Here is a 25,276-nt window from a genome sequence, read left to right as displayed (position 1 = left end):
CCTCCGCCCGCGCCGACGTTCGTCTGCCTCCGCCCTCGGCTCAATCTCAACGAGCGGGGAAGAGGCGACGACGAGCAGCCATGGCACACGACGCGAGCACGACGACGAAGGAGAAGATGGTATTTCACTTCTTCAATGAGCCGTCCTGTCTATCATATTACTATTCTCCGGGCGTCGCGCACGGTTTCACGACGAGAATTCGCGGAAACGCTCCTCGTCGGACATGTACGTCTTCTCTCCAGCTGGCGCCAAGACCTCTCCAAAGACGAGCTCACCGTGCAGCTTCCAGTCCTTGGGAAGCTTGTACTTTTCAATGAGGGCATCGTTGGTCAAGTTGCCGTAATGCTGGAGGTTGCCTCCCAAACCAGCAGTCTCGATGGCAGTCCACACATTAATCTGAGCCATGCCGCTCGAGTGAGTGCTCCATTGAGGGAAGCGGTCAGCGTAGAGGGAGATCTTCTCTTGCATCTGGCGAATGGCAGTCTCGCTCTCGAAGAACAAGACCGTCCCAGCAGCAGCCTGGAAGCCTTTCAGGCGTTCAGCTCCCTTTTCAAAGGCGTCGGCAGGCGCCACGGCCCGAAGCGCCTCTTTGACGGTGTGGGACCAGTAATCGTCGTGCGCCTGGTCGTACAGAATGACCTGCGATTGCGTGGGCACAAATTTTATCAGCTCCTACTCTGCGAGCGAGGGATTGAGGCGCCCGCTACTCACCACGCGCGAAGTCTGAGAGTTGAAGGAGGATGGCGACTGCTTGACGACCTCCTTGACCAGCTTCGACAGCTCCGCCTGGGCCAGCGGCAGCTTCTTGCCCAGCGAATAGATGGAGCGGCGAGATGAGATCGTGGAGAGGAATGCTTGAGCGGACATGATTGAAGCGTTGCGTGGAAAGGAAGAGAAGCTGGGATACCTATCCTCCTCCCCACGCCATCACGCAAGAAGGTAGAGTAGGCCGGGCATGCCCAGCTTAGGGCCGGGGGTTGCCGTTCCGGCGATTGAGGGCCACGCGGGCGGGCCAAGTTCAGGCACCGCTATCCGCTCCTCCACGTCCGTCCTTGACGCCTCGACGCCCTGACTCGACAAAACTACATCTTGCGCCGCCCGATGAGTCGCCCAAAGAGCTTTGCAGACGTCGTCGATGCTGTGAGGAAGTCGTGGAAGGGTGCAGGGAACTCAACACCTTCGGCGCAACAAGTCGCCGCCCCGCAATCGAGATGGCAAACGGCGCCTTGGCTGGGCAACTCGTTCCCCACCCTCGAGGCATCGCAGCTCGAGGTCCTCTGGCCTGATGAGACGGACGCAGACACTCGGCGGTGTGTCGAAAAGGCACTCGAAGACATGAAACTCAACTGGGATCTCGATCCACAGCTGCTCGGACAGCGATCTGATGCCTCGCAAGGGAGCGCCGCCATCGTTGCCCTTCTCAGCCGCCTCACCGCCGCTGCAAAGAGCGAGGCAGGACAAGCAGCACGCAAGGAAGGTGATGAGGCCACCACGATAGCAGAGGCGAGCAGCGAGCAAAGTGCTGTCAAGACTGCGGCAGGCACCTCTGATCCACGCCCGGCCAAGTCGTACGAACGTCACGACCTCCTCCGCGCCATTGAACGCCAGGACACGACGACGATCCTCGAAATTCGCAACTTCAACTTCGACCTCCTCCTCGACTCGGCCCCTGGCTCTTCCTCCGCCGCCAGCCCTCATGGCATGTCCAAGTCGACGCTCATGCAGACGCCACTGGGCTATGCCATCTCCCTAGGCCCCAAGTGGGAGTCGACGGCAATCGTCCTCGTCGGCGCCATGAGTAAATTTGTCAACACGCTGCCAGATCCAGTCGATGACGGCACGACCGGTCGTCACCGCGTGCGCAACACCTTCGACCCGCGTACTCTCGCCCGTCTGCGCAAGCTGCGCACCAATCTCAAGCTGGCCATCGACTCTTCCCTCGCCACAGACCAGACTCGTCTGCTCTCAAGCTACATTCAGGTCCTCTTCATGAGTGAAGGCCTCGCCTTTATCACCGACGCCATCGACTCGCTGTGCTCCACGATCCGCTCAAAACGTGGCGACCCAGTTGACGAGGCCACGCAGCTCGTCTTGCAGTTTGTCAATGCCGGCCTGACGACTAGCCAGGGAACAAGTAAGCGACGCAGCGTCTCGTCGCGCATCGCCTCGGTCCAAGACCTCATCAACAACGCCGTCGGTGACCTGCTGCTCATGGCTCTGTGGGAGCTCATCAGGCCTCGGAACGACGACGACAACGAGGACTCACAGGCTCTTCCCGCCTACTTCTTTGCCCGAGACGATCGAGTGACCACAGTATTCCGTCAGCGTCTCGATACTTTGGAGAGGCGCTCTAACGCTACGTCGACGAGCTACGAGTGGCGCCGAGCATTGCAAGTCAAGGAGCAGATAGAGGGCAAAGGGGCACGACGACTCGAAAGCAGCGAGAGACTCGAGGCGATCAGCAACGTCCTCTGCGGGAGGTCGTGAGAACGTCGCGAGGAGCAGCGAGTAGCAACTTCAGGTGCGATACGACATCAACAACCACACCGCGCCTAGCGTATCCGGCCGAGACACCACTTAGCGCTCGAGTGGTATCGGCAATCACTTCGATCATCAGAGCACCTCCGGCCTGAACTTACGTCGGGCGTGCGATTATGGCATCACAAGGCGAAATGGGCACAAGATGATGCGCACCGTGCACTGCCCAACGACAAAGCGTGGGAGCTCGCTCGGTGACACTGAGTTGTCTCGGGCCCCGATCAATCCAATCGCCTCTCGCTAGGAGAGAATGCGGTCGCCGTAATTGTCCTTGTACCCACGCTTTATCCTATCGTGCTGTCTCAGCGAGATTGGTCGCAGAGCTAGAGCCACTTTTAAGCTCTCGAATAGCGCCACGCGGTCGATGGTCGAGGCACTGACGGAGAGGGCAACGGCTGGCGACGCTAGCCATAGACGATGATGCAGCGGCAGCCGGAAGAGCAAGAGGAGCAAGTCGCCGCGATAGGCCTGCCTGTATTCACGACGTCACGGTCGCGTCTCCGCTCGATCACTGGCTCTGCGTTGTCGTCGAGGAGCATTCAAAGCTTGAAGCGGCGACGAGAAAAGGAAGATTCGATGAGCCGGGCGTGCGTGGCGTGGCGTCTGTGCGTCGTCCCGAGAGTCGTGGCGGGCTTCGAAAGTCTCCGCGCCCGCATGCGGTCGACGCGTCGACCGGCACAGGCGGGAAGGGAGCACGAGAGCTTTCGACGGACGAGAGATGTTGGTTGTTCCAAGTTGGGTTCCGTTTCTCACGTCAAAGCGTCTCGTCAACCTTGTTTAGCCAGAATGACGACCTCGATGACCTCGACGACCTCTTTCGGACCTCCCACGCAGGAACCGGCAGAGAGAGCTTGATCGAGCTCCGGATAGGCCAAGCAAATGATGCGCTCCTTTCAATCACCGATGCCCTTGCTTGCTTGCTCGCTCCCTCCGTATCGTCATCGCCGAAGCAAGCACCGCTCGAGGACGAGATGCTACAAAAAGGATCATGGGCGGCGACTAGTTGCTCCATCTCGACTCCTCATCGCTCCTTGCTCTCCGATTCCCTCACTCCTCCCCTCCACCCCCTCTCCCGCCATGTTGTCGTGGACCCCACTCGTCGTACTTGCGCTCCTCGCCTTGGTGCCCTCTGCCCACGCATATTGGATTCTTGGCCACCACAACCTCGTCTCACAGCGCCTCGACCCCATCATCGCCCCCAATGGCATCTCAGGTCACACGCACGCCTTTGTCGGCTCAGCTGCCATTCAACCCGGTCAAGACGTCAACACGATGTGCACCACCAGCCCCGTCAAGGCCGACCTCAGCAAGTACTGGGCGCCTCAGCTCTACTACTACAACGGTGACACACGCAAGTTTGCGTCCATCAACCTCGGCACCGTCAACACCTACTATCTCAACCGCGGCGGTCCCAAGATGGGCGAGGACTCTACATCGCTCCAGCCGTTCCCCAAGGGTCTCAAGATGATTGCTGGCTCAGCCATGCTCTTTGACGCACCCAACTCTGACCCCATCAAGGCCAAGGCCGTCAGCTTCGTCTGCCTCGGCGGCAACAACCCTCAGACCACGACGCTGCCCACTGGCGTGTGCTCCGGCGGTATGCGCGCTCAGATCGTCTTCCCTTCGTGCTGGAACGGCAAGGACCTCGACTCGGACGACCATCAGTCGCACGTCGCCTACCCCATTGGTGGCCAGGCCGACACGGGTGACTGCCCCTCAACGCACCCCATCAAGTTCATGACCCTGTTCTACGAGTTCATCTACGACACTGGATCGCTCCAGGGCAGCGTCACAAAGGGCAATTCGAGCAGCGGCTTTGTTCTCGCAAACGGAGACGCCATCGGCTACTCTTTCCACGCAGACTTCGTCAGCGACTGGGATACGACGGTGCTCAAGGCTGCCATTGACGAGTGCGATGGCGAGCTTGGCGGCAACATTCGCCAGTGTGCTCCCTTTGTTCCCTCGATCCATGAAGAGACGACGACGCCCAACAGCGCAGACCCGGCAGCCGGCTACTGCCGTACGGGCGCTGCCGTCAATGAGGTCGTCCTCGGTAGCAACTTTGATGCTCTTCCAGGTTGCCAGACGGTTAAAAACGGTCCTTTCAAGGGCGCTGGCGCTGGCTGCACGGCCAGCAGCCCTACGACGACGGCCACGCCCAACAACTCGACGCCCGCCGACGCCGCCTACCGGGGCTGCTACCAGGAGCCCACGAACGCACGAGCCCTCGTCAACAAGGTCAGCTACAAGGGTCAGATGAGCACGAGCGTCTGCCGCGCCGCCTGCTCCGCTGCTGGCTTCTCCGTCGCCGGCATGGAGTACGGCCAAGAGTGCTGGTGCGACAACTCCATGACCTCTGGTGCCAAGAAGGTCTCTGACGACTTCTGCAACATGGCTTGCCCCGGCAACTCGACGGAGACGTGCGGTGGTAGCAGCTTGCTCTCCGTCTACTCTATCAAGGCCGTGACAACTACGGCTGCTACTTCCATCCCGCCTACCGCTGGCACGTCGAGCTACCAGGGCTGCTACCAGGAGCTCAGCGGCGGGCGAGCTCTTTCCAAGGCCTCGTACTCGAACAGCACCAACACGCCCACTCAGTGTGCCGCCTTCTGCGCATCCAAGGGTCTGCAGTTCTCGGCCACTCAGTACTCGTCCGAGTGCTATTGCGGCGCATCGATTTCGACTGCCAAGCTGGCCGACTCGCAGTGCAGCATGTTGTGCTCGGGCGACAAGACGAGCTTCTGCGGTGCCGCGAGCCGATTGCAGGTCTACAAGGACAACGCCTGGAAGCAGAGCCAATTCACCGTCATGCAGCAGGGACAATGGAACTTCACCGACTGCGCCGTCGACTCGCCAAGTGCGCGCACTCTGCCGACGGGCATCTCGAACCCGGCCAACACGGTAGCGGGTTGCCTCGCTGGGTGCCAGGCAAAGAAGATGACCTTCTGCGGCGTCGAGTACGGTGGGGAGTGCTGGGGCGCAACGAAGCTGCCTACGGGCTTCAAGGCAAGCAATGCGGAGCCCGTGGCGCGCGGCTGCTCGATGCCTTGCAACGGCAATTCGACGCTCTACTGTGGTGGATCCAGTCGCATGAACCTGTACACCTTCTTCTCCAATGCCTCGCCGACGAGGCCGACTGTGCTGGCGTAGGCGTAGCAGCGTTACGCGCATGCCACCTCTCACAACCTTGTATTATAATACCACGAATCGTGTCACTGTCATTGCTTGCGTTGGTCATTGCTTGCGCCCGTCCACACTCACTCATCCCGCCTGCCACCGTCTCGCTGCAAGCCTTCCCTCTTGCCAAAGGCTGGCAGCCCACTAGCCAATCGCTGCCCTGCCACCAAAGAGCTCCAGTCGAGTTTCTGCCCAGGTGGAGCGTTGGCTCGCGCTGCGATGAGGTGTTGATGAGCCACGTCTACGATGGGCAAGGGGCAGTCCACGCTGGCACCGAGACGACGAATGTGCGAGGCGTCCTTGATGCCGCCGTCGAGGGAGAAGCCCTCTGCTGAACCGAAGCTCTGGTCAAGGATCTTCTTGGCGTAGCCGATGGCAGATGGGGCTGGGTCTGACAGCGATGCGAGGGTGAATCCGTGAGCGCTCGTGATGCTTTCGTCGCGGCTGTCTCCGCGCCCACTCACAAAACTCTTTAACAAAGTCAAAGAACTGGTCTGCTCCTACACCTGTCTTTTCTGCCAGTGTCATGCACTCGCTGAGCATCTCGATGGTGCTCAGAATGAGCGAATTGCCAATGAGCTTGAAGCTGGCCGCTCGCTCTGGGTTGCTACCAAAGTCCATGACCTTTCGGCCGACGCCCGGCACGAGGAATTGGCTCACAAACTTCTTGGCGTTGTGAGGTCCAGCAATGGCAAACACGAGGGTACCAGCATGGGCCATGGGAGGGGGGCCGAAGGCGGGAGCTGCGATGAAGTAGCGGTTGGGGACAGCAGAGATCTGACGTTCGAGTTCGCCTGCCAACCAAGAGACAAAGGAGCAAGATGATCAGCGGCCACGAGTATATGCGCTTCTCTTGGCTCAACGCGCTGCTCACCCGTCGTTTCCGGGTACAGCGTCGAAGTGTCTACAAAGATTGTCTTGCCCACACTGGCTTCCCTGTGCCCTGGCTTGCCATTCTTCTTCTCCTCTCCCTCGAGCAGCTTGGCAAACACATCCTTTGCCGCCTTGTCATCGCTCAGGCTTACGAATACGAGATCACACTTCTGTCCCATCTCGACGAGGTCCTCGCACACCTTTGCCATGTCCTTCGCCTCGTCTACAAGCGCCTGAGACTTCGATGCTGTACGGTTGTAGACGAGGAGAGGAGGCAAAGGAGGCTGACGCGAAGCCATATTGCGGGCGAGGTTGAGGGCCATGCTCTTGCCCATGTTGCCCAGCCCCACCCAGCCAATCTGGTGCTGAGGGTGAGGCGTAGCGGGGCGCGAGTAAGGGTGAGCAGGTGGTGCGGCGTGGTGGGATGACATGGTTGGCGGCGTGATTCGATGTGGAATGAAGGTCAGCAAGAAGCGTCGTTCGCAGCATCGGAGAGAGTCGAAGGGTCGAGTGAATTGCTCCGCTGCCGTCGAGTGGAGGCTGTGGGTCAAGGTCGCGGCCGCGACGTGCAGGCTCGCATCACTCGCAGTCAAGATGGAAGGAACCTCGTCATTTCGTCATCATTCATGTCGTTTCAGTAAGGGATGGGCGTGGGCGAAGCCAAGAGAAATAGAGTAGAGAAGAGACGATCACGACGTACTACGGTGAATAACATCAATCTATCCATGCATGCATGCGAGTCCTACGTTATTCTCCCCCTCTTCTCGTCGGTCGTCTCTTGCTAGTAGCTCCTCCTGCCGCGCGTGTCGTAGGGCAGCAGCGCCAATGCTATGGGGCAGAGGAGCGTGACTCCACCGCCAAGGTACAGCGTGTATCTGGCGGCCAAGTCTTTTGAGATGTCCGCATACTGGCCGTACAGGCTGTCTCCTGCCAAGGGAGCTACGATACCCGCAATGCGGCCCAGCGTCGACGTGATGCCCGCAGCTGTCCCTCGCACCGCACTTGGGTAGAATTCGGGTACGACGGCGTAGAGGACGGCGTTGAAAAGGGACTGGAAAAAGTACTCCATAGCATTGAGGCCGACGGAGCCAGCCTCGGTGTCGATGATCGTGTAGATGAACATACTCACACCCATGAGAGCTGAGCTGATGACCATGACCCACTGTCGTCCGACACGAGGCACCTCGATGAGAGCGCACCCAACCAGGCAGGCAAGGATGCCAGGTGCGTAGATGATGACATAGTCGCGGTACGTCTCGGATAGGGCTCGACCTTGTTGGAGGCCCCGGTCGGCGAGGATCTGAGGCAAGAAGGTACCGGCGATCGTGAAGCCAAAGAAGCTGGAGCGTACGCGCAAAGAGTGCAACTGATCAGCTTGTTGCGCACACGACGCTTCGCGCTACGCCCAATCACTCACTCGGCCATGTATGTAAGCCACATCAAAATGGTGATCCTGGCCATGACCCTGTCCCTGAACAGGATGTGGATCCCACGCAGCTGCGCGCCCATCTCTCCTAATGTCCTTGACACAGTTTGCCACGCCGTCTCATCTTCTTCAATCTTTTCGTCTGAAGGAGCAGGCTTGGCAGAGACTCGAGGAGAGACACGACGCCCGCCTGCGGTACCGCTTGCTCCGCCGGATGGCGGCGCAGCCCTCTTTGCTGCTTGAGCCGCCTTGTCAGCATCGGAGTCGGCGTTGGCATCTGAAGCTTCTGCCGTCCCGGTCAGCATAGGCTTGTCGGCTGCCGTGTCATGGGTAAGACCTGACAGGCGAGACGCCATGTCGCTATCGCTGCTGCGGCCGGTCTGAATCTCCATGCAGCGTTGCTCGATCTCACGGAAGTCGTCCATGTCAAGGCGAGGCCTCTCAACTTTGTTGACCTTGGCAATCTCGTACAGGACCTGGAGCGCCTCCGCGTCGTGCCCGCGGTTGATGAGGTAGGCTGGTGACTCCCTGAACTTGAAGACTAGAAATCGTACAAAGAAGACGAAGAGCGTGATGGCTCCGATGGTGTAAAGCGTGTATCTCCAGCCAGCATTCTCGCTCCTTGTGCAAGCGGCCAGCTGATCGGCCATGAGCTCAGCGCTGCCTCCTCCGCACGAGTAGCGGGGCACGAAGCCGTAGGCGATGCCTGATGCTGCTAGGGTGCCAATGGGCTGGAAGACGCTGAGCAGTGCGAGAAGATAGTGACGGCCAGTCGGCAAGAATTCGAGTGTGATGGTGCAGTCGATGGGGATGTTGCCGCCAACGCCAAAGCCGACGAAGGCGACAAGGATGCGCAGACCGGTGAACGAGGGTCCTGCACCGCTCGCGACGCCAAAGATGCCAGCAATGAGGCAAGTGAGGTAGAAGGACCACTTGCGGCCAACGACGTCGACGCCGATGCCCCACGAAAAGGCGCCTACGGTAAGTCCCACGTTGAAAGCAGTGGTGAGGGTGCCAATGTTGCCGTCCATGGCTCCGAAGCCCTCGTTCTTAAGGGGCACGAGGATGAGGCCAAATGCTTGAGCCCAGAGGAGGTCGATGAAGAAGCCAAGGCCGCAGAGGAAGAAGATGAACCACTGGGATGGGGAGCGAGAGGCAAGCAAATAGGACGTATCAGTATGCGGATGATGATGCTTTGCACCCGCGCTGCGCGTCTCACCTGGTATCGGCCCATTCCCATTGCATCAAGCTCTGCGCTTACGGCGAGCGACTTGTTCTCCTTGGCAGAGCGCCTATCGTCAAAAGCAAGCATCCAAGGAGATTCAGTGAGCTCGCCACCTTCGGCGGCAGCGTCATCGGAGGCTGCGGCTGCTGCCTCTTCGGGACTGGCCTGATCGGCGCCGCTGAGAATGCGAGAGTTGCGGATGGAGCTGCGGTGAGAGCGTGATGACATGAACGATCTTCGAGCTCGAGCCCGAGATGGCGAGTCGCTGTTGTTGCCTCGCTGAGCATCACCCTCTTCGTCGTCGCTGTCACGCGGCAGGATGCGCTTCGAAGAATGGCTGCGCTTGAGGGTAGGAGTACGAATCATGTTGCGCAGAGGAATCGACTCTGAACGGAGGAGCGCTACGGTGGGGTCGACGTCGAGGTCCGAGTAGGAAGACGAGGGAGAGTCCGAGTCGTGCGGGCGAGGATGGTCTTCGTCGTCGTGGTCGTTGCTTGCGGCGTGTCTGCCTAATGGCATGCGGCGATAACGCGGCGAGCTGCGATGATTACGTGGTGCGCTCGAGAAAGCACGCGTGAGGTAACGGGCCTGACGTACTCAACGTGCTCGATGTATCCACCGGGTGATTACGAGCGGAAGAAGGGTCGAGGGACTATGCAGAGGTAGCGCACAGAATGGTGAGTTGAAGAAGCAACGATGGACTAGACGATGACCGACGACAGAGGGATGACGAGGGACGACACACTGTGAGATCTCGCCCTACGCCCGCATTGCCTGACCTGACTGGCATCAAACTTTCGTCCCCGACTGGCTCGTCTCGCTCGTCTCTCCACGCAAGCTTACGAAGTCTAAGCGGCCAGTGCGGTCAGGCCAAAGGGAGTTGCGAGCAGCGGGCGGCGGCTAAATGGGAGGCGACGAGCGAAGCTGCAGAAGCTAGGCAAGGGTCCACTCCGCGTCTCTCTGCCGCCGAGCCTGCCGTCTTCACCTCGCCGCACTGCCCGCCGCACTCGAGGTTCCCAGGCTATGGGAGCAAAGCTGGGTCCTCAGGAAGCAGGAACAGAAAGGAGAGGAGCAAAGGCTCACGCGTGGATCAGGTGGTCAAATGGGAAGGCGAACGATCACCAAGACGATGCCAGGACAGCCCTTCCATGAAAGCAAGCACTCAACATCGATAGCGGACGTTCGGGGGTCGACCTGACGGCAGCGCGACGGCACACTGTGGACCTTGAACCCTGTCTCCGAAGAATGACGTCGGCCGTCTCAGTCTTCTGGGCCGCGCTCGCGTTGCTAACGATGTGGATTCCAGAGCGCGTTGATGATAATGATGAAAAACGAGTGACGACGAGACATCTTACACTATCGAGATGAAATTAGATGCGAGGAGCGCACACTAGTCCTCCTGCATACCGTCCACGCTTTGCTCCTCCTTGACTTTGGTGGTATCCTCGGCAGCCTTGTTTGCTTTGCTAGCCGCCTTCTTGTTGCCTCCTGCCGCTGCCGCCGCCGCCTTCTTGCTTGAAGGTGCAGTCGCCCCGTCAACTGTAGAGTTCGCCGCCTTGCCCGCTTTTCCCTTTGCTGCACCCCCTGCCTTGCCCTTCTTGGTCGTCCCCATCGTGGAAGAAGCTGCCTCAGCCCCAGCCACGTCGTCGTCGTCCTCGTCCCCATTTGCAACGACAACGTCTACCCCCAATTTGTTGCGCGCCAGCTTCGCCCTCGCGTGGTCTCGCCTCGAGCACAAGTCGCGGTGTTCCTCAAGGAGCTGCCTCAGATGCTCGACGGACTTGCCCAGCACTACCGCCTCGCTGCGTGGACCCGCTCGTCCATCGATGCGCTCTCCTCCCACATCGTACGAAGCGTCTGCGTCCGCGGTCCCATTGTCACCCGTGCCACCAGCTCCGCCACTGCCCTCCTTCTCAAGGGCTTCACGCAGCGCTGGTACGCCGGCGCAAAGCATCTCGTACCCTTTGCGGATGTTGGCGCGACGCTTCTGCTCCGAGGCGATGTGATTGGCCTTCTTTTCAGCTTCCGTCAGGAGGACGTGGGGCGCCTTCTTGCCCTTTTCTCCTCCTCCAGCCGCTGGATCTGGACTGCTCGACGCCTTCTTGCCGCCGGCCTCAGCGTCATCTTCGGCATCGCCGCCCCGCTTCTGCGACGCTTTCTTCTTCTTTTCCTCTAGCAACTCAGCTTTCTTTGCGCGCTCTTCTTTTCGGCGTTCCTTCAAGTCGACGAGGTGCGGCTGGAAAAGCTTTCTCTCTTCGGCCTCATCCCTGCCAAAGAAGGCCTCGACGACGTGTGGCGCCACACCTTTTCGATCCACGCGTGACAGATTGAGCTTGAGCGGAGGGTACGATTCGCTCGTCTTGGATGGCGAGGGAGCTTTCGGCCAGGGGCGATACAGATTCGAGCTGGAGTCGGAGCGAGTCAATGCGCTATCCGCGGTCGAGTCGGGACCAGGAGCCGATGCAGCGTCGCCTGTTCTTCTCCCAGTCTTGGACGAAGAGCGTGACCCGCTGGCTTGCTGCGTCTGATCCGCCATCTCGGAGTCACCATCTGGCCCCCATGCAGCAGCGATGTGTCCAGGAATGGTTGGCGGTTGATGCGCAGATTGCTGTCCATTGCCGTGCGCAACACCTTCTGGTGGGGAAGCGGCAGGGAAGTCGTGGCTGCTGGGGAAAGAGAGGCCCAAAGATGACAAGCTCGGGCCAGTCTGAGCAGCACCCATAGGTGAAGCAGACGAGTGAGGAGACGCGTAGGCGCCGCCTCCGCCGCCGCCGCCTGACGATGATGACGACGAAGAGGCTTCTGCGGTAGGCAACGACTCCATATACCGCCTACGCTCTGCCTGCAAGGCCTGAAGCTGCTGCATCTGCCATTCACGACTCTGTCCGTACGCTCCTCCACCGGCAGGACGAGCTTGCGAAGCTGGATCTGCCTGCGAGCCAGAGGCCGTCTGGCCCCAGCCCCACGATGATGCAGCGTTCTGCGCCGTCCCATGGTAGGCGGTTTGCTGCTGGCGTTGCGGTATTTGATAGCCTGGCTGAGCGATCGATGCCGAATTACGCCTCACAAAGTCGTTGAAGGACGTGTCTGCCGACACTGCGTTATGCGACGTTGGCTGCATTGAATGCGGCGTCTGACCTGGAGCCCACGACTGCTGTCTCGAGCGAGACGGACCGCCATTGTTATTACCACTGCGCAGCGCAGACGAGCCTGACGAAGGCGAAAAGTGAACTGAAGGGTCCCAAGGCGGTAAGCTGGGACCTGCCCCGCTGCCTGATCTCATCGAATTTGCCATGCTGTTGTTGGGTGCCGTCAAGCTTTGAATTAGGCCAGGAGGTAATACAGCGGGCACTTTGAAGCCGGGTGCGCCGTGTTGAAAGGGATCGAAGGAGAAGGCAGAGGCAAAGGAGTCGGTCATGAATCGGGCCTCGTCTGATGAGAAGAGTGGATTGTCCGTTGGTGGGGCGGGTGGAGGAGGATGGCCGCTGTTGTGACTGCTGTGATGCGAGCTACTGGTCGCCATCATGGGAGCATGTGAAGTGGATGAGGACGGAGCACCCGTCGTCGCCGTTGGCGTTGGTGAAACGAGTGGGGCATCTGTAGTAGCCATCGATGTCCCACCGCCAAAGGACATAATGCAAGCCAATGGTCCGCCCGCAAACGAGGATGATGGATGATGTGATGGAGGGAACGCTTGATTGGGGTTTAGCGGGCTGTGCTAGCGTGCCTGAATAGATCTCACGCGACGGCGACGGCGGCGGCGTCGGTGGTGACGAATGGGAGGATGCGGAGACAGTCGTCGAGAGGCGGCTGCGTCGACGGATCTAGCGTCGAGTCGAGTGAGTGAAGTGGCTTCGACCCCGGGCGGCGGGCGGGCAGGCAAGGACGGCAGGCGAGGCCAGATGCTCCCTCTCTCTCTGTCTGTCCGCCTTTCTCTCTCGGCTGATCGTGAGAGCGAGCCGGAGGCGGGGGCCGGAGCTCAGCAATTGCGGGGGATCGCAAGAGAGCACCGCGAAGATTTGGGGGAGAGATTGATAGTAATCAAATGGGAGGAGGCGAGAACGAAGAGAGTGGTACGCAGCTGGCTCCGGCGAGGCGCTCATCTTGTGTCGAGCGAGGTGGTAGACAAAGGTGCCCGCTGGAGACGTCGGGTACGACGGCAGGGAGCGGGAAGCGGCAGGCAGGCGGCAGGCACATGGGAAAGGCGGAAGGCGGGCGATTGGAGATTGTGGGCGATTGTCGACGAGAATGACTTTGCGGGGTGTGCGGGTTCACGGAATTGCAAACCTACCTCGTCCTGTCCCCTCTTACCATGGCATGGCCAGCGACGTCTGTGGTAGCGCTCACAGCATGCAGTAGAAGAACAGCGGCAGCAGCGCCGCGATGTAGCGGAAACCTACCGCCGCTCGCATCCTGCTCAATCGTACGTCGTCGCTACTTTCACTCGACGGGAGCGGCGTCATATTCCCCCTCTGCTCGAGCTTCACCCTCATCGCCTCCGTCTGGTCCAACAGCAAGATACAATGAATTGGTGCAAAAGGGTCTGCTGAAAGATGACGACCATCAGCGCTCCATTATAGCCATCTTGCAGGGCTTGCACGAAGAGCTTACGCTCTATCGACCGCCGAATCCTACGAGGCCGTTGGGACAGAAGAAGGAGGTGGAAAAGAGGGGCTTCGTGAGTGGCCGCCGGCGATGGCGACGCGGTAGAGCTCAAAAGGTTGCATCGAGCTGAGAGGTTTCCTTCTTCGCCCACGCGCAGTTCGGCCGCCTTTTCGGCTCATCATCACACGAGGGCAGCGATGGACACGACGACGGCAAGCTGCAAGTACCAGAGGATGTGCCAAAGGGGCTTTACCTTCACGGGGACGTAGGCACGGGTAAGAGGTGCGCGAGCGAGAGGGCAATCAGTAGAGTGCTACTCCTCATGTTGATCTGTCCCTTACCTTCCTGCCGTCACGCCGCTTAGCATGCTGATGGACCTCTTCTTCGACACACTTCCCGACAACATCACACACAAACGACGCATACACTTCCACCAGTTCATGATCGACGCTCACAAGCGCATGCACGCCTTCAAGACGCTCACTCACAAGCCCAGTGGCATCGTCGTCGGCGCCTCGTCTCGCGTCATGAGCGGCGCAGCCAATGCCATCTCGGGCGGGCCTGCTGGTGGGGCAAAGGAGAGGGCAGCGGCCGCTGCGGCAGCTGGCGAAGACGTAGACCCGATCCCTCCCGTGGCCATGGAGTTCGCTCAGGAGGCCACCGTGCTCTGCTTCGATGAGTTCCAGGTCACCGACATCGCCGACGCCATGATCTTGCGGCGCCTACTTGAGCACATGATCGCCCACGGCGTCGTCTTCGTCATGACATCGAATCGCGAGCCGAAAGACCTCTACAAGAACGGCATCCAGCGCTCTTCGTTCGTGCCCTGCATCGAGCTCCTCCAGTCGCAGCTGAAGGTGCAGGACCTCAACTCGGGCACAGACTACCGCAAGGTGCCCAAAGCTCTGAGCAAAGTCTACTACGCGCCACTCGACGACAAGAACCTGCGCGAGTTTGAGAAGTTGTTCGAAGCCTTCACGAGCGACCCGCACGATCCGGCCATCGAGGGTCGCCCGCTCACCATCTGGGGCCGCACGCTGGCCGTGCCCCTCTCGACGAAGAAGGTGGCCCGCTTCTCCTTCCACGACCTATGCGGCACGCCTCGCTCTGCGGCAGACTACATTGAGATCTGTCAGACGTTCCCGACGGTCTTTGTGGACGAGGTTCCCAAGATGGGGCTCGACCAGCGCGAGATGGCCAGGCGCTTCATCACCTTCATCGATGCCGCCTATGAGAGCAAGACGAAGCTCTTTGCGAGCAGCGAGGTGCCCATTCTGCAAATCTTTGGCGCTGGCACGGACGGCAACAAGAAGGTGCGCAGCGCAGCGCGAGAACGGAATGATGGCCGCCGTGCGACGAGCTGACCCTTCTACACTCTCCTCACCCCGCCGCAGGCCGAGACGAGCGACGCGATGCGCGAAGCAATGGACGCCCTGGGCATGACGATGGACCAGCTCGGCGGCAATCCTATCTTCAGCGGAGACGAGGAGTTGTTCGCCTTTGCCCGCGTCATCTCGCGACTGACTGAAATGGGCACGACGCAGTATGCAGAGCTGGCGGGAGTCGGGAGCAAGGAAGCACCGCCGGAGATGTAGGCGCGGCGCAGCGCACAACGATTGCAATGTGAAGGCCTTCTTCATGCTACCATCAAGCGTCATCGCACTTGACTGTCTCACCCTGCTGCTTAACGCCATACAAGGTCGTCGTGAACACATTTCGCCAGATGAACTGAGCTGATTGAAGCGCAGCGCAGCGTTTGCCTGTTTCTGGCCATCGACACAGAGTCGACATTCATCACTACTCCTCCTTCTGGCACCGACGGCTCCGCAACACAGCAATGACTTTCCCGCCAGAGCCTCAATAGCGCTAATGCGTCTGAGCTGGATGCCAGATGCCATGAACAATGGATAGCCAAGGTGTGCTTGCAGCGGCCCGAATACTGGATTGCATTGAGCAGAGTAGAGCGGAGGACGATTGAGACGTCGTGGATCGCATTGAGCTTAGCATGACAGAGGGTGACGCCGCGCAGCAAGGCTCGCAGCGATCAAGGGCATGTGGGTGCTGATGAATGGAACGGCCGTCACAAAGTAAAAGAGCTGAGTCACACACGCCGCGCAAGCATCGGAAAGGCAGGGCTCTCTTCAAAGAAGCGTCGCGCTGTGACATCAATCACAATCCTCAAGATCCATTTGAGGCTCTCTATCAAAGCGCTACGACGACGTGGATTGCAAGTGATGCTGATGACCGCAGATGTAGCCTCAATACTCCCTCGGACGAGCGCGATCATCATTTGCGAGGTTCTCCGTGGATTGTCATAGGGGTTCGCGTTCATGTCATGAAAGCCGTCGAGCTCGGACGTCACGTGTCGCCGGCTCAGCGCGACACCTAAGCAAGACGCTGTCAGCCCGTCTGTCATCTGTCGTTACTCCAAGTGGCAATGTGCTGTGCTTCGTCACTCGTGTGTTTTACTCGGCGAGAGAGGTGCTCAGCTCGCTGATGCACGAGAGAAGCTGGGTACAGACGTCATTGATGGCATTGCGGGGTCTGTCCGCTCTGCAGAGAAGCAAGCACGGTAACGCAGCTGCCATTGACAAGGTACACGGCAGTAGACTCTCTCTGCATTGATCTGCCAGCATCACCACACAAACGCGCCAATGGCCGAGACAAGCCCGACAGCGAGAAACCCACATCGCACAAGGTGTAGCTTCTGCCATTGCTGGAAGAGCTGCTCTACCTCTGCCTCGTTGACGCTTTCACGCTTGTTGGCCTCCTTGCGGAGTGCCATGAGCTTCGTGTTAACGGGCATGATGACAATGAGCTGTAAGGCGCGTCGTACGGCGTGCGGGGGAGTTGTGATGATCAGCTGAAGTACACGCACACGCCTGCTATGATACGTTAAGGAGCGCGGCGCTGCGCAGCGGCACGCGCTGCGCCGGTACTTACAGTCCAGGGCACGATCGAGAACTGCGCTGCCGCCCCGATGCCCAGCAGCCTCCAGTTGGGCGTGAGGGCGGCGAGCTTGTTGCGATTCATGGCGTAGAGGCTGCCCCAGAGTGCGGAGCAGGCGAGGCCTAGCGCCGGGATGACGGTGCCCATCTTGTAGGAGCGCTCCCAGAGGGTGAGGCGCTGGTTGATATTAAGGGACGGGCTGCGGGAGGGAGAGTCGAGGAGATCACCCTGGTGCTTCATAGCATAGTGCGGATTGATGATGAGAGGATAGGCGATGGCGAGACCTAGCGATGGGCGAGCGGCGAGCGGCGAGGAACGAAGAGTGTCAGTCAGATTGTGTGAGCAGAGAGGCAGCGTTCAAGTGCTCTGCCGCCCTTCTGGCTCACCAGCTTGGACACCAGCCAAAGCCAAACCGACGGTTGCGACGGCATTGGAGTAAGTCGGCGAAGGTACGGACATGATGATGGCGGCGAAGTGGTGGTTCGAATGGCAAGATGATCGTCGCCGCAACCTTCAGCACAGGCCCACGGAAAGCGGATTCGAGATGGTCAGTGCGCAGCCGTCGAACTAGAATCGGGCAAGAGGGAGAGCCGCTCTCACGATGACCAGCAATGCATTGCGATTTGTACGAGATCCATTGACAGTGTCCCTTTGCATGTTCTCGCCCCCCTCACAGCACCACGAGAGGCATCGCCTGGGGCTCGCTCATCGTGATGGTCCTCGTCTGCGTAAACTCGTGCAGACCCGCCACGCCATTGAAGCGCCCAAACCCACTCTCCTTCCAGCCACCGTGCGGGATGCTCGGATGGTCGTGCACTGTGATCGCATTGACGTGAACCTGCCCTGCTTCGATCTGTTGAGCCAAACGCACAGCTCGCACCTCGCTGCCGTAGACTGCCGCGGCTAGACCGGCAGAGTTGCTGTTGGCCAGTCGGACAGCCTCATCGTCCGAGGTGAAGGTAGTGACGGAGAGAATGGGCGCGAACGCCTCCTCTTGGAAGAGACGCATCTCTGGCTTGACGCCGCTTACGACGACTGGCTTGACAGAGGCATGCTCGACGTCGTTGGCGCTCGAATCGCCCGCAGCAATCTTAGCGCCAGCCTGGAGCGTCGACTCGAGGATCTCATTCGCACGCTTGGCTGAGGCGGCGGTGAAGAGAGCGCGAGCCTTGCCTGGAGCTTTGCGGTACTCGGCGAGGGCTTCTTTGTTCTCTGAGAACAGGCGCTGAACCTCTTCGAGGAAGGACTTTTCAATCTTGGCGTCGACGAGAATGATGGCCGTCGACATACAGATTTGCCCGTGATTCATCATGGCGCCAATGACCGCATTGTTGGCGGCAACCTTGATGTCAGCGTCGTCGAGGACAATCTGCGGCGCTTTACCACCGAGCTCAAGGACGATGGGCTTAATAGCCTTGGCAGCTTCCATGGCGATGAGGCGGCCGACGCGCGTGCTCCCAGTGAAGTTGATCTTGCGAACGGCCGGGTGGTGGATGAGGGCGTTGGTCACCTCGACGACGTCCTGGGGCGCCGAGTGGACCACGGACAGCACACCCTTTGGCAATCCGGCATCGTAGAGGAGCTGGGCAACTGCCAGATGCGTTCGTGGGCTGTTCTCCGACGTCTTCAGAATGCAAGTATTGCCAGCAGCGAGCGGGTTGAGGATAGCGCGAAGGGCGAGGAAGAAGGGAGCGTTCCAAGGCGCAATGCCGAGTACCACGCCAAAGGGCTCGCGCTGGATGAGCTCGCGACGACCAGAGCCGTCGAGACGTGGGAATTCACCTCGAAGAGCCGTCGAAATGACAGCTGCCGTCTCCTCTAGACCTGGCACGGCGAGGTGAGCCAGCTCGAAGCCGGAGAATGACAAATCAAGGCACGTCTCGTCGGTGGTGAGCTTGACGTACTCATCGATGCGGCCACGAAGGAGATCGGCAGCCTTGAGAAAGATTGCACGACGCTCCGGGAAGCTCGTCGACTTCCATGATGGCAGCGCCTTTGCAGCTGCGTCGACTGCTCTATTGGCGTCGTCGACGGAGCACGAGACGACGGAGTGGACCTTGGCGCTGTCTCCGCGCTCAGGACGGACTACATCGAAGAGCGTCTTGGAAGACGTCAATGGCTCACCGCCAATGAGAGCCGGTACCGGCTGTAGGTTGATAAACTGGGCAGGAGATGTTCCGTTGCTCATGGCGGACGTTTCGATTGGTAGAGAGCGAAGCTGTCAAAGGCCATGTCGAGTCGCTGAGAAACAGCTGGTCCAATTCGTGCGGGGAACGAGAAGCAGCATCGAGCCGTCAGGCGTCAGTCAATCTGCGAGCACGATCTGCGAGGTGCTGCATGATCATCGCAATTGCACACCGACTGTCGTCAGTCATCTGACGCCTCAAAGTTGTGCTTTGGCCTGCCTGGCCGTGCCCCTTGGCGGCGGCAATTGCCTAGGGCCGAGAGTCGCAGCGACATCCGCGAATTCCTTTGTCGTCGCGACTCGACATCCACTTTCACTCTTTCTTGATCCTATTACTCCACACCACTGCCGCACAACAGTATGCTGGCCGTAGAAACGCCTCCCTCTCTGCCCGTGCAGCACACGCTACCACCGCAGTCGATAGCAGAGGCACTGCCCGACACTGTGCCAGAGAATGCGCCCGCTCACTGTCCTGGGACTGATAGCGACCAGGCGGGCAAGGCCTCGGCGTGCGATGGATGCCCTAATCAAGGTGTATGCTCTTCAACGCCAAAAGGCCCTGACCCAGACTTGCCAAAGATCAAACAGCGAATGGCAGCTGTGCGCAACAAAATCCTCGTCATGAGTGGCAAAGGAGGGGTGGGCAAGTCGACGTTTACTAGCATTCTCGGATGGTCATTCGCCACTGATCCCGATGTACAAACGGCCATTATGGACATCGACGTCTGTGGGCCATCAATGCCCACGATCCTTGGCCTAGCCAATGCTACCATTCACTCATCATCGACTGGATGGTCACCCGTCTACGTCTCCGACAATCTATGCTGCATGTCCATTGGCTTCCTCCTCCCCTCGCAATCATCCGCCGTCATCTGGAGAGGACCCAAGAAGAATGGCTTGATCAAGCAGTTCCTCCTCGACGTCGACTGGTGTGGCGGTGACGAAGAAGAGGCCCAAGCAATGGCAGACGGAATCGTCCCTCGCTCTCACCCGCTCGACTACATGCTCATCGACACGCCTCCTGGCACCTCGGACGAGCATCTGTCGATTGTCTCCTACCTCAAAGAGAGCGGCATCAACGGCGCAATCCTCCTCACTACGCCGCAAGAGGTGTCTCTTCAGGATGTCCGCAAGGAGATCTCATTCCTCCGTAAAGTTGATGTGCCCATCCTCGGCGTCGTCGAGAATATGGCTGGCTTTGTCTGCCCCGCATGTCATGGACGCAGCGATATCTTCTATCCATCAACCGGTGGTGCCAAGGCCCTCTGCGAAGAGCTCGGGCTGCGCTTCTTCGGCAGCGTGCCCCTCGACCCGCGCATTGGAAGATGCTGTGATACGGGCGAATCTTTCGTCGACGAGTATCCCGATTCACCGGCATCCAAGGCCTACATGGACATTATACAGCAGATCAGAGCCATTGCGCCGTGAGCGAGGCGAAGAGGCAGCGACGAGAGAGGAGGGATCGCGACTAGCAATGAGAGGAAGGCAGAGGGAAAGGGATGACTCAATAGACATTACCCAGAGCGACGACGACCGCGACGGTCCAGCCATTGTACAACAGCACAATCCAGAGCACACACACGCACATCATCTAATATCAAAAGTCATCATATGTCCTCGCTAGTTATCACGCTTCCCCGCATCGATGCCAGTCGTATCTATTGCGAAAGAGAAGAGCCTCGGATCGAGGGGTGGTGAGGATGGAGCGTCATTGGTGACCAGTCGTCGTCGCTGGTGCTGCGTCGACGCCAGTCTGCCCTTTTTGTGTGTGTGTGCGTGTGTGTGTGTGTACGCGTGATGCTGACGTACCAAGCTGGTTCGCCGGCCGTCTGCGCATGCTCCGTAGCCCTCCCCTCCAACGCCCAGACTGCTCGCCCCGTCTCTCGCTCTCTTCCCGCCCTGTCTCACACTTCACGCCTCACTCGCGCCTTCAGCCCGTACATTTGTCTGCGCCGCGCTCGCTTACGACCTGTAGAGGTTCCTCTTGACGACCTTCTTGATGATGTTGGCGTCCGGGAAGCTGAGAGCCTCAAGGTTCGCAGCGTAAGGAGTGGGCACATCCGCGCCAGTGACTCGCTCAGGGAACTCGTCGAGGTAGTCGCGAGCCTCACTCTCGCACAGCTGAGCCAAGATCTCGGATCCAACACCAAAGGCGGGGAAACCGGCCTCGACGGTCACGCAGTGGCTCGTCTTCTTGACCGACTCGATGATGCTGTGGCGCGCGAGGGGAGGAGACACGATATCAGCTCTAGCTCTCCAAATGCTCAGATGCTTGAGCCGAGTTCACTCACGTCTTGATGTCCAGGGGACGAATGGAGCGGAGGTTGATGACCTCGCACTCGATGCCCTCATCCTTGCTGAGCTGCTCGGCGGCGTTCATGCAGTGGGTGAGGCCCAAGGTGTGCGAGACGAGGGTCATGTCCTTGCCCTGACGTTCAATCTTGGCCTTGCCAATGGGAAGGACAAAGTCCTCGGAGAGAATCTCCGGGGTGACGGGGAACGAGGTACCGTAGAGCATCTCGTTCTCGAGGAAGACGACGGGGTTAGGGTCGCGGATGGCCGCCTTGAGGAGACCACGGCAGTCCTCGACAGACCAGGGCGAGATGACCTTGAGACCAGGAATCTGGCCGTACCATGCCGAGTAGTCCTGCGAATGCTGAGCAGCGACACCAGCAGCGGCACCGTTGGGACCACGGAAGACGACGGGGCAAGGGACGTTACCACCAGACATGTAGTGAGTCTTGGCGCCCGAATTCTGAGCGCGAGTGAGCACGAGGGGGTAGGAAGGCGGTCAGCATGGCCAGCACTGTAAATTGCCAAGTTCTATGATGCTTGTCCTGCTGCTCACGATGATGTGGTCGATGGACTGCATGGCAAAGTTGAAGGTCATGAACTCGCAAATAGGGCGAAGTCCGCTGAGGGCGGCACCGACGGCGAGACCAGTGAATCCTGCCTCTGTGATGGGCGTGTCGATGACACGACGCTCGCCAAACTTGTCGAGGAGACCACGGGTGACCTTGTATGCACCGTTGTAGCGGGCGACCTCCTCACCGAGGATGAAGACGGTGTCGTCGCGAAGCATCTCCTCCTCCATTGCACTGTTGAGAGCATCACGAACCGTCATCTCCTTTGGCTGAGAGTCTGAGCTAGCATTGCGGCGAGGAGAGGCGAGGGACGAAGGTCCAGCTGAGGATGAGGAAGCGGCGCCGTAGGTAATGCGGCCTGCTCCCGAAGGAGTGAGGACCTTTGGGCTGGCTACACGAGCCGACGTCGAAAGGGAGCGCGACGATGCCCTTGCGCCGGCAAAGAGGGACGAGCGAATGAGGGACATCGCGGAGCGCACGGAAGTAAGGTAAAAGGTGGTGGTGGTGGTGGGAGAGGGGAGGAGAGAGGATTAGAAGTTGCCAACCAAAAGCACGGCCGCCCCGCCCAATCGTCCCATCCATCGGAGAGGGCGCCGACTGGACGTCTTGCCGTGCCTGGCTCGTTGGCCTCGAGGAGATTTGCCGTCGTCCGCTCAGAAGCCGCCCCAACACGGCAAGGCAAGAAGCCAAAGGGCTAGGCCGACGGAACGGAAGGCGGACAGGCAAAGGTCCCCGGCAAGGGGGGCGTCGAGTGCATCGTTGAACGAGAGGAGGCGGCCCGTGCCACTTTGATAGCTGATTTCATTCGCTTTCGCAAAATGGCCACCTCGTCATCAGCATCGACGTCGTCAACGCAACCGACTGCTTCGACGTCTCGCAAGGGAGGTGTCTCTCACCTCCTGCGAGAATGGCACACCGCTCCCAAGGGCGTCGATGCTGCGTCGCCATCTCCAGATCGAGTGGCTCACCGATGCATCGAAATATCGTCGTGGACCATCACAACCTCTAGAGGCGCCATTGGCAACTCAGCATACATGGATGGACTGGGTGATCGACTCGGACTACCCCCGCCAGAGATGGTCTTCCCCTCAAATACGCTCGTCATCTCTCACAAGCCATCGGGCTTCGAGTACCGCTTTGCCGCAGACGAGGCATTACGATGCGTAGATGGAGTCGCCGCCAAAGTGAGGCTAGAGGGCGTTGATCTGAGCAAAGACTGGAGAGCGCAAGATTCACAGCGTCGCGGTCACAAGACGCTGGGAGCAAAGCCGCAAACCAAGCGTGGCATCAAAGTCGCCTACGCACAAGAGTGGGGAAAGAGTCGCAACGACCCAGCCAATAATCCAGCAATGACAGCCACGACAGATCCAGATGCGCCTGCCCCAACAACTGCCTTTGGTGCGGCAGCCGCTACCCAGATTGCAGAGGCTCGCGATTACGATTGGACCTTCTCGACGACGTGGGCGGGTTCACCTTCACCGTCATCCTCATCGTCCTCTTCGTTGCCTCCATGGAAACCAGCCTCAGATCCTGCCTTAGATCGCATCCCCGTCGAGAGACTAGGCCCTTCAAGCGGGGAGCCTATCCTATTCTACGACGACCTTGTGCTCTTTGAGGATGAGTTGGGAGACAATGGTACTAGCATGTTGGGTGTCAAGGTACGCGTCATGCCATCTGGCTTCCTCATCCTACAGCGCTTCTTCCTCCGCGTCGACGACGTCGTCTTTCGCCTCTTTGACACGCGCATGTATTGTGCCTTCAATGAGCTCGGTGGAGAAGCCTCAGCGATGCCCGCCACCGCAATGCCTCAAGTGACACGACCAGGAGCATCGTCGAATGCAGTTCCCCCTCCCGCAGCAGCTCCTTGGGCAGCCACATCAGCTCCGCGATCAACGACTACGCCAGACATGTCCTCTCTTCGTCTCGGTCAGCCGCGGGGAGCAGCCAAGGAACCAGCGACGACGATGCAATCTATATCATCGTCCGCTACCCCGCCTGCGCAGCGGTTGATCCGAGAAGTTAGCGGCTGCGAAGCTCCATACAAGGATGTGCGAGCTCGCCTCCCTCCCTACCGACCCAATGACTTGTCTCTCCTGACCGACCCGGGCTGGGTCTCGCAGACTCTCGAGAGCCTCACGGCAAGGCAATTTGCCGGCAGGTCTGGCCAGCAGCAGCAGCAGCAGCACCCTGCTCTCGCAGCTACGACTGCCGCGCAGAGCGTGCAGCCTGCCAAGGCGCCAGGAACGGTCGCTGGCGGCACCGACGCAGCTGCCGTCGTTGGTGAATTGGGCGACGAAGAGGCGTGGGAAGGCATTGGGCAGCGCGTCGATGTCGTCGTCTTTAATTGAATAGCATTGCTGTGCCCGTCTAGAAGCCCTGTTCCGTCAACCACCTCTCGCTGTCCCTCAACCCCTCCTCGTCATCCTTGACTACTTTGACCCTGCCTCCCAGCTTCTTTGCGAGTGCGTCGACCGCCTCTGGCCCGGCGCCCTCGCTCGACGTGACGATGACGATGCCTGCAACGCTGGGCCGCTTGGACGCTAGATGCTCGCCCAGGAGAGGTAGCGCTAAAGGAGAAGCCGAGGCGCGGATGAAGACGAGAGGCTGGCGTTGCAGAGACGAGAGGCGGACCTGACTGGCGAGCTCTGCGCAGGAGCATTACATGTGAGTGACCCGAGACCAGCGTGCTGTGAATGAGATGACCCTTCGTTCTGATACTTACCATCGCCGAGCACCTTGGCCTCGTCTGTGCTGCTCGTAGCTGCGGCTAGATTGCAGTCAAGAATGTCATAGCCTGCTTCTCGAAAGTAGCCGATCCATTCCTGCCAACTGCGAACGGAGGTAGACACTCAGACCGCTGTGATATCGAGCGCTTCCTGGCTCTCGGCTTACTCACTCGTACCGCTGCGAGCCCTTGACGCTGAGAAACATGAGCGTCGTAGGCTGCGAGCGCATAGCCGCCGGCGAGGCTTGACGGAGGATCGCAGAGCTCTGCGACTCGGCGTTGTCGGACGATCCCGAGGAATTGCCCTTCGCTGCTGCTGCTGCTGCTGCTTCGTCATTACCCTCTTTGCCGCCCTTGCTAAAGAGCGAGAATGGCAGCGATAAGGCTAGAGAGGCTCCACCATACGTTACCCACGAGGGACGACTGATCGTCGTCGGTCGACTCGGACGAGAATGCAGTGCTCGTGAGAAGGTCGTGCTGGTGCTGCCGCGAAGCGCCAGCGATGTCTGCGCCGACCTCGAAAGGGCGCTACGTGTCGTCCCCGTGAGGACTCGCTGCGATGCCATTCTTGCTCGATGGTAGCAATTCGAAGAAAGGGTTCAATGGGTGTCTGATGGCTTCGTCTGGGTGCGGGGTGGAGGCCCCAAATGCGAGTCGCAGCAGCGCAGCATGCGTGTTTGGCATTCGCACCTGCACGCCGGACGTCGCT

General features: G+C 59.5%; 13 protein-coding genes across 13 annotated transcripts; 5 read left to right on the top strand and 8 right to left on the bottom strand.

Annotated features, from left to right (window-relative positions):
* Window positions 1–114: 114 nt before the first annotated feature.
* BDZ90DRAFT_233682 (Nitroreductase) lies at window positions 115–966 on the bottom strand. The gene is made up of 2 exons (XM_025506721.1): window positions 712–966; window positions 115–639 (listed from the first exon to the last, which is right to left on the bottom strand). Exons 1-2 carry the CDS (start codon window positions 865–867, stop codon window positions 187–189), a joined length of 609 nt encoding a protein of 202 aa, XP_025360719.1. The 5' UTR covers window positions 868–966; the 3' UTR covers window positions 115–186.
* Window positions 967–969: 3 nt separating this feature from the next.
* On the top strand, window positions 970–2,952 carry BDZ90DRAFT_58838 (hypothetical protein). Its single transcript, XM_025509705.1, has one exon. The coding sequence runs from the start codon at window positions 1,102–1,104 to the stop codon at window positions 2,485–2,487; it is 1,386 nt and encodes a 461-aa protein (XP_025360718.1). The 5' UTR covers window positions 970–1,101; the 3' UTR covers window positions 2,488–2,952.
* A 663-nt stretch (window positions 2,953–3,615) lies between these two features.
* On the top strand, window positions 3,616–5,688 carry BDZ90DRAFT_222352 (WSC-domain-containing protein; the record flags this gene model as incomplete). The annotated part of the gene is made up of 1 exon (XM_025504524.1): window positions 3,616–5,688. The coding sequence occupies one exon, from the start codon at window positions 3,616–3,618 to the stop codon at window positions 5,686–5,688; it is 2,073 nt and encodes a 690-aa protein (XP_025360717.1).
* A 107-nt stretch (window positions 5,689–5,795) lies between these two features.
* BDZ90DRAFT_265350 (NAD(P)-binding protein) lies at window positions 5,796–7,025 on the bottom strand (the record flags this gene model as incomplete). The annotated part of the gene is made up of 3 exons (XM_025508663.1): window positions 6,590–7,025; window positions 6,180–6,509; window positions 5,796–6,106 (listed from the first exon to the last, which is right to left on the bottom strand). Exons 1-3 carry the CDS (start codon window positions 7,017–7,019, stop codon window positions 5,796–5,798), a joined length of 1,071 nt encoding a protein of 356 aa, XP_025360716.1. The 5' UTR covers window positions 7,020–7,025.
* Window positions 7,026–7,193: 168 nt separating this feature from the next.
* BDZ90DRAFT_233680 (MFS general substrate transporter) lies at window positions 7,194–9,963 on the bottom strand. The gene is made up of 3 exons (XM_025506720.1): window positions 9,234–9,963; window positions 8,006–9,150; window positions 7,194–7,928 (listed from the first exon to the last, which is right to left on the bottom strand). Exons 1-3 carry the CDS (start codon window positions 9,756–9,758, stop codon window positions 7,370–7,372), a joined length of 2,229 nt encoding a protein of 742 aa, XP_025360715.1. The 5' UTR covers window positions 9,759–9,963; the 3' UTR covers window positions 7,194–7,369.
* A 187-nt stretch (window positions 9,964–10,150) lies between these two features.
* Window positions 10,151–12,968, bottom strand: BDZ90DRAFT_58754 (hypothetical protein). Its single transcript, XM_025509703.1, has one exon. The coding sequence runs from the start codon at window positions 12,871–12,873 to the stop codon at window positions 10,630–10,632; it is 2,244 nt and encodes a 747-aa protein (XP_025360714.1). The 5' UTR covers window positions 12,874–12,968; the 3' UTR covers window positions 10,151–10,629.
* A 479-nt stretch (window positions 12,969–13,447) lies between these two features.
* On the top strand, window positions 13,448–15,542 carry BDZ90DRAFT_58781 (hypothetical protein). Its single transcript, XM_025509704.1, has 4 exons — window positions 13,448–13,917; window positions 14,002–14,126; window positions 14,209–15,157; window positions 15,239–15,542. Exons 1-4 carry the CDS (start codon window positions 13,552–13,554, stop codon window positions 15,437–15,439), a joined length of 1,641 nt encoding a protein of 546 aa, XP_025360713.1. The 5' UTR covers window positions 13,448–13,551; the 3' UTR covers window positions 15,440–15,542.
* Window positions 15,543–16,479: 937 nt separating this feature from the next.
* BDZ90DRAFT_222629 (DUF1772-domain-containing protein) lies at window positions 16,480–17,078 on the bottom strand (the record flags this gene model as incomplete). The annotated part of the gene is made up of 2 exons (XM_025504537.1): window positions 16,480–16,662; window positions 16,788–17,078. Coding segments are annotated over 2 exons (474 nt in total), but the record flags the coding sequence as incomplete, so codon positions are not given.
* Window positions 17,079–17,180: 102 nt separating this feature from the next.
* BDZ90DRAFT_58746 (aldehyde dehydrogenase) lies at window positions 17,181–19,078 on the bottom strand. The gene is made up of 2 exons (XM_025509702.1): window positions 17,394–19,078; window positions 17,181–17,304 (listed from the first exon to the last, which is right to left on the bottom strand). The coding sequence occupies exon 1, from the start codon at window positions 18,979–18,981 to the stop codon at window positions 17,464–17,466; it is 1,518 nt and encodes a 505-aa protein (XP_025360711.1). The 5' UTR covers window positions 18,982–19,078; the 3' UTR covers window positions 17,181–17,304; window positions 17,394–17,463.
* A 260-nt stretch (window positions 19,079–19,338) lies between these two features.
* BDZ90DRAFT_254810 (putative NBP35-nucleotide-binding protein) lies at window positions 19,339–20,406 on the top strand (the record flags this gene model as incomplete). Its single annotated transcript, XM_025507838.1, has 1 exon — window positions 19,339–20,406. The coding sequence occupies one exon, from the start codon at window positions 19,339–19,341 to the stop codon at window positions 20,404–20,406; it is 1,068 nt and encodes a 355-aa protein (XP_025360710.1).
* Window positions 20,407–20,940: 534 nt separating this feature from the next.
* BDZ90DRAFT_222567 (thiamine diphosphate-binding protein) lies at window positions 20,941–22,102 on the bottom strand (the record flags this gene model as incomplete). Its single annotated transcript, XM_025504536.1, has 3 exons — window positions 20,941–21,190; window positions 21,270–21,733; window positions 21,827–22,102. 3 exons carry the CDS (start codon window positions 22,100–22,102, stop codon window positions 20,941–20,943), a joined length of 990 nt encoding a protein of 329 aa, XP_025360709.1.
* A 533-nt stretch (window positions 22,103–22,635) lies between these two features.
* On the top strand, window positions 22,636–24,361 carry BDZ90DRAFT_58674 (TIP41-domain-containing protein). The gene has a single exon (XM_025509701.1). The coding sequence runs from the start codon at window positions 22,661–22,663 to the stop codon at window positions 24,188–24,190; it is 1,530 nt and encodes a 509-aa protein (XP_025360708.1). The 5' UTR covers window positions 22,636–22,660; the 3' UTR covers window positions 24,191–24,361.
* On the bottom strand, window positions 24,210–25,133 carry BDZ90DRAFT_261864 (hypothetical protein; the record flags this gene model as incomplete). Its single annotated transcript, XM_025508419.1, has 3 exons — window positions 24,210–24,487; window positions 24,565–24,671; window positions 24,739–25,133. The coding sequence occupies 3 exons, from the start codon at window positions 25,131–25,133 to the stop codon at window positions 24,210–24,212; spliced, it is 780 nt and encodes a 259-aa protein (XP_025360707.1).
* Between the last annotated feature and the right edge of the window lie 143 nt (window positions 25,134–25,276).

Source organism: Jaminaea rosea (genome assembly GCF_003144245.1).
Source record: "Jaminaea rosea strain MCA 5214 unplaced genomic scaffold BDZ90scaffold_12, whole genome shotgun sequence".
Taxonomy (NCBI): domain Eukaryota; kingdom Fungi; phylum Basidiomycota; class Exobasidiomycetes; order Microstromatales; genus Jaminaea; species Jaminaea rosea.
Note: the sequence above shows the minus strand (reverse complement) of the source record. Positions and strands in the feature narration are given on the sequence as shown.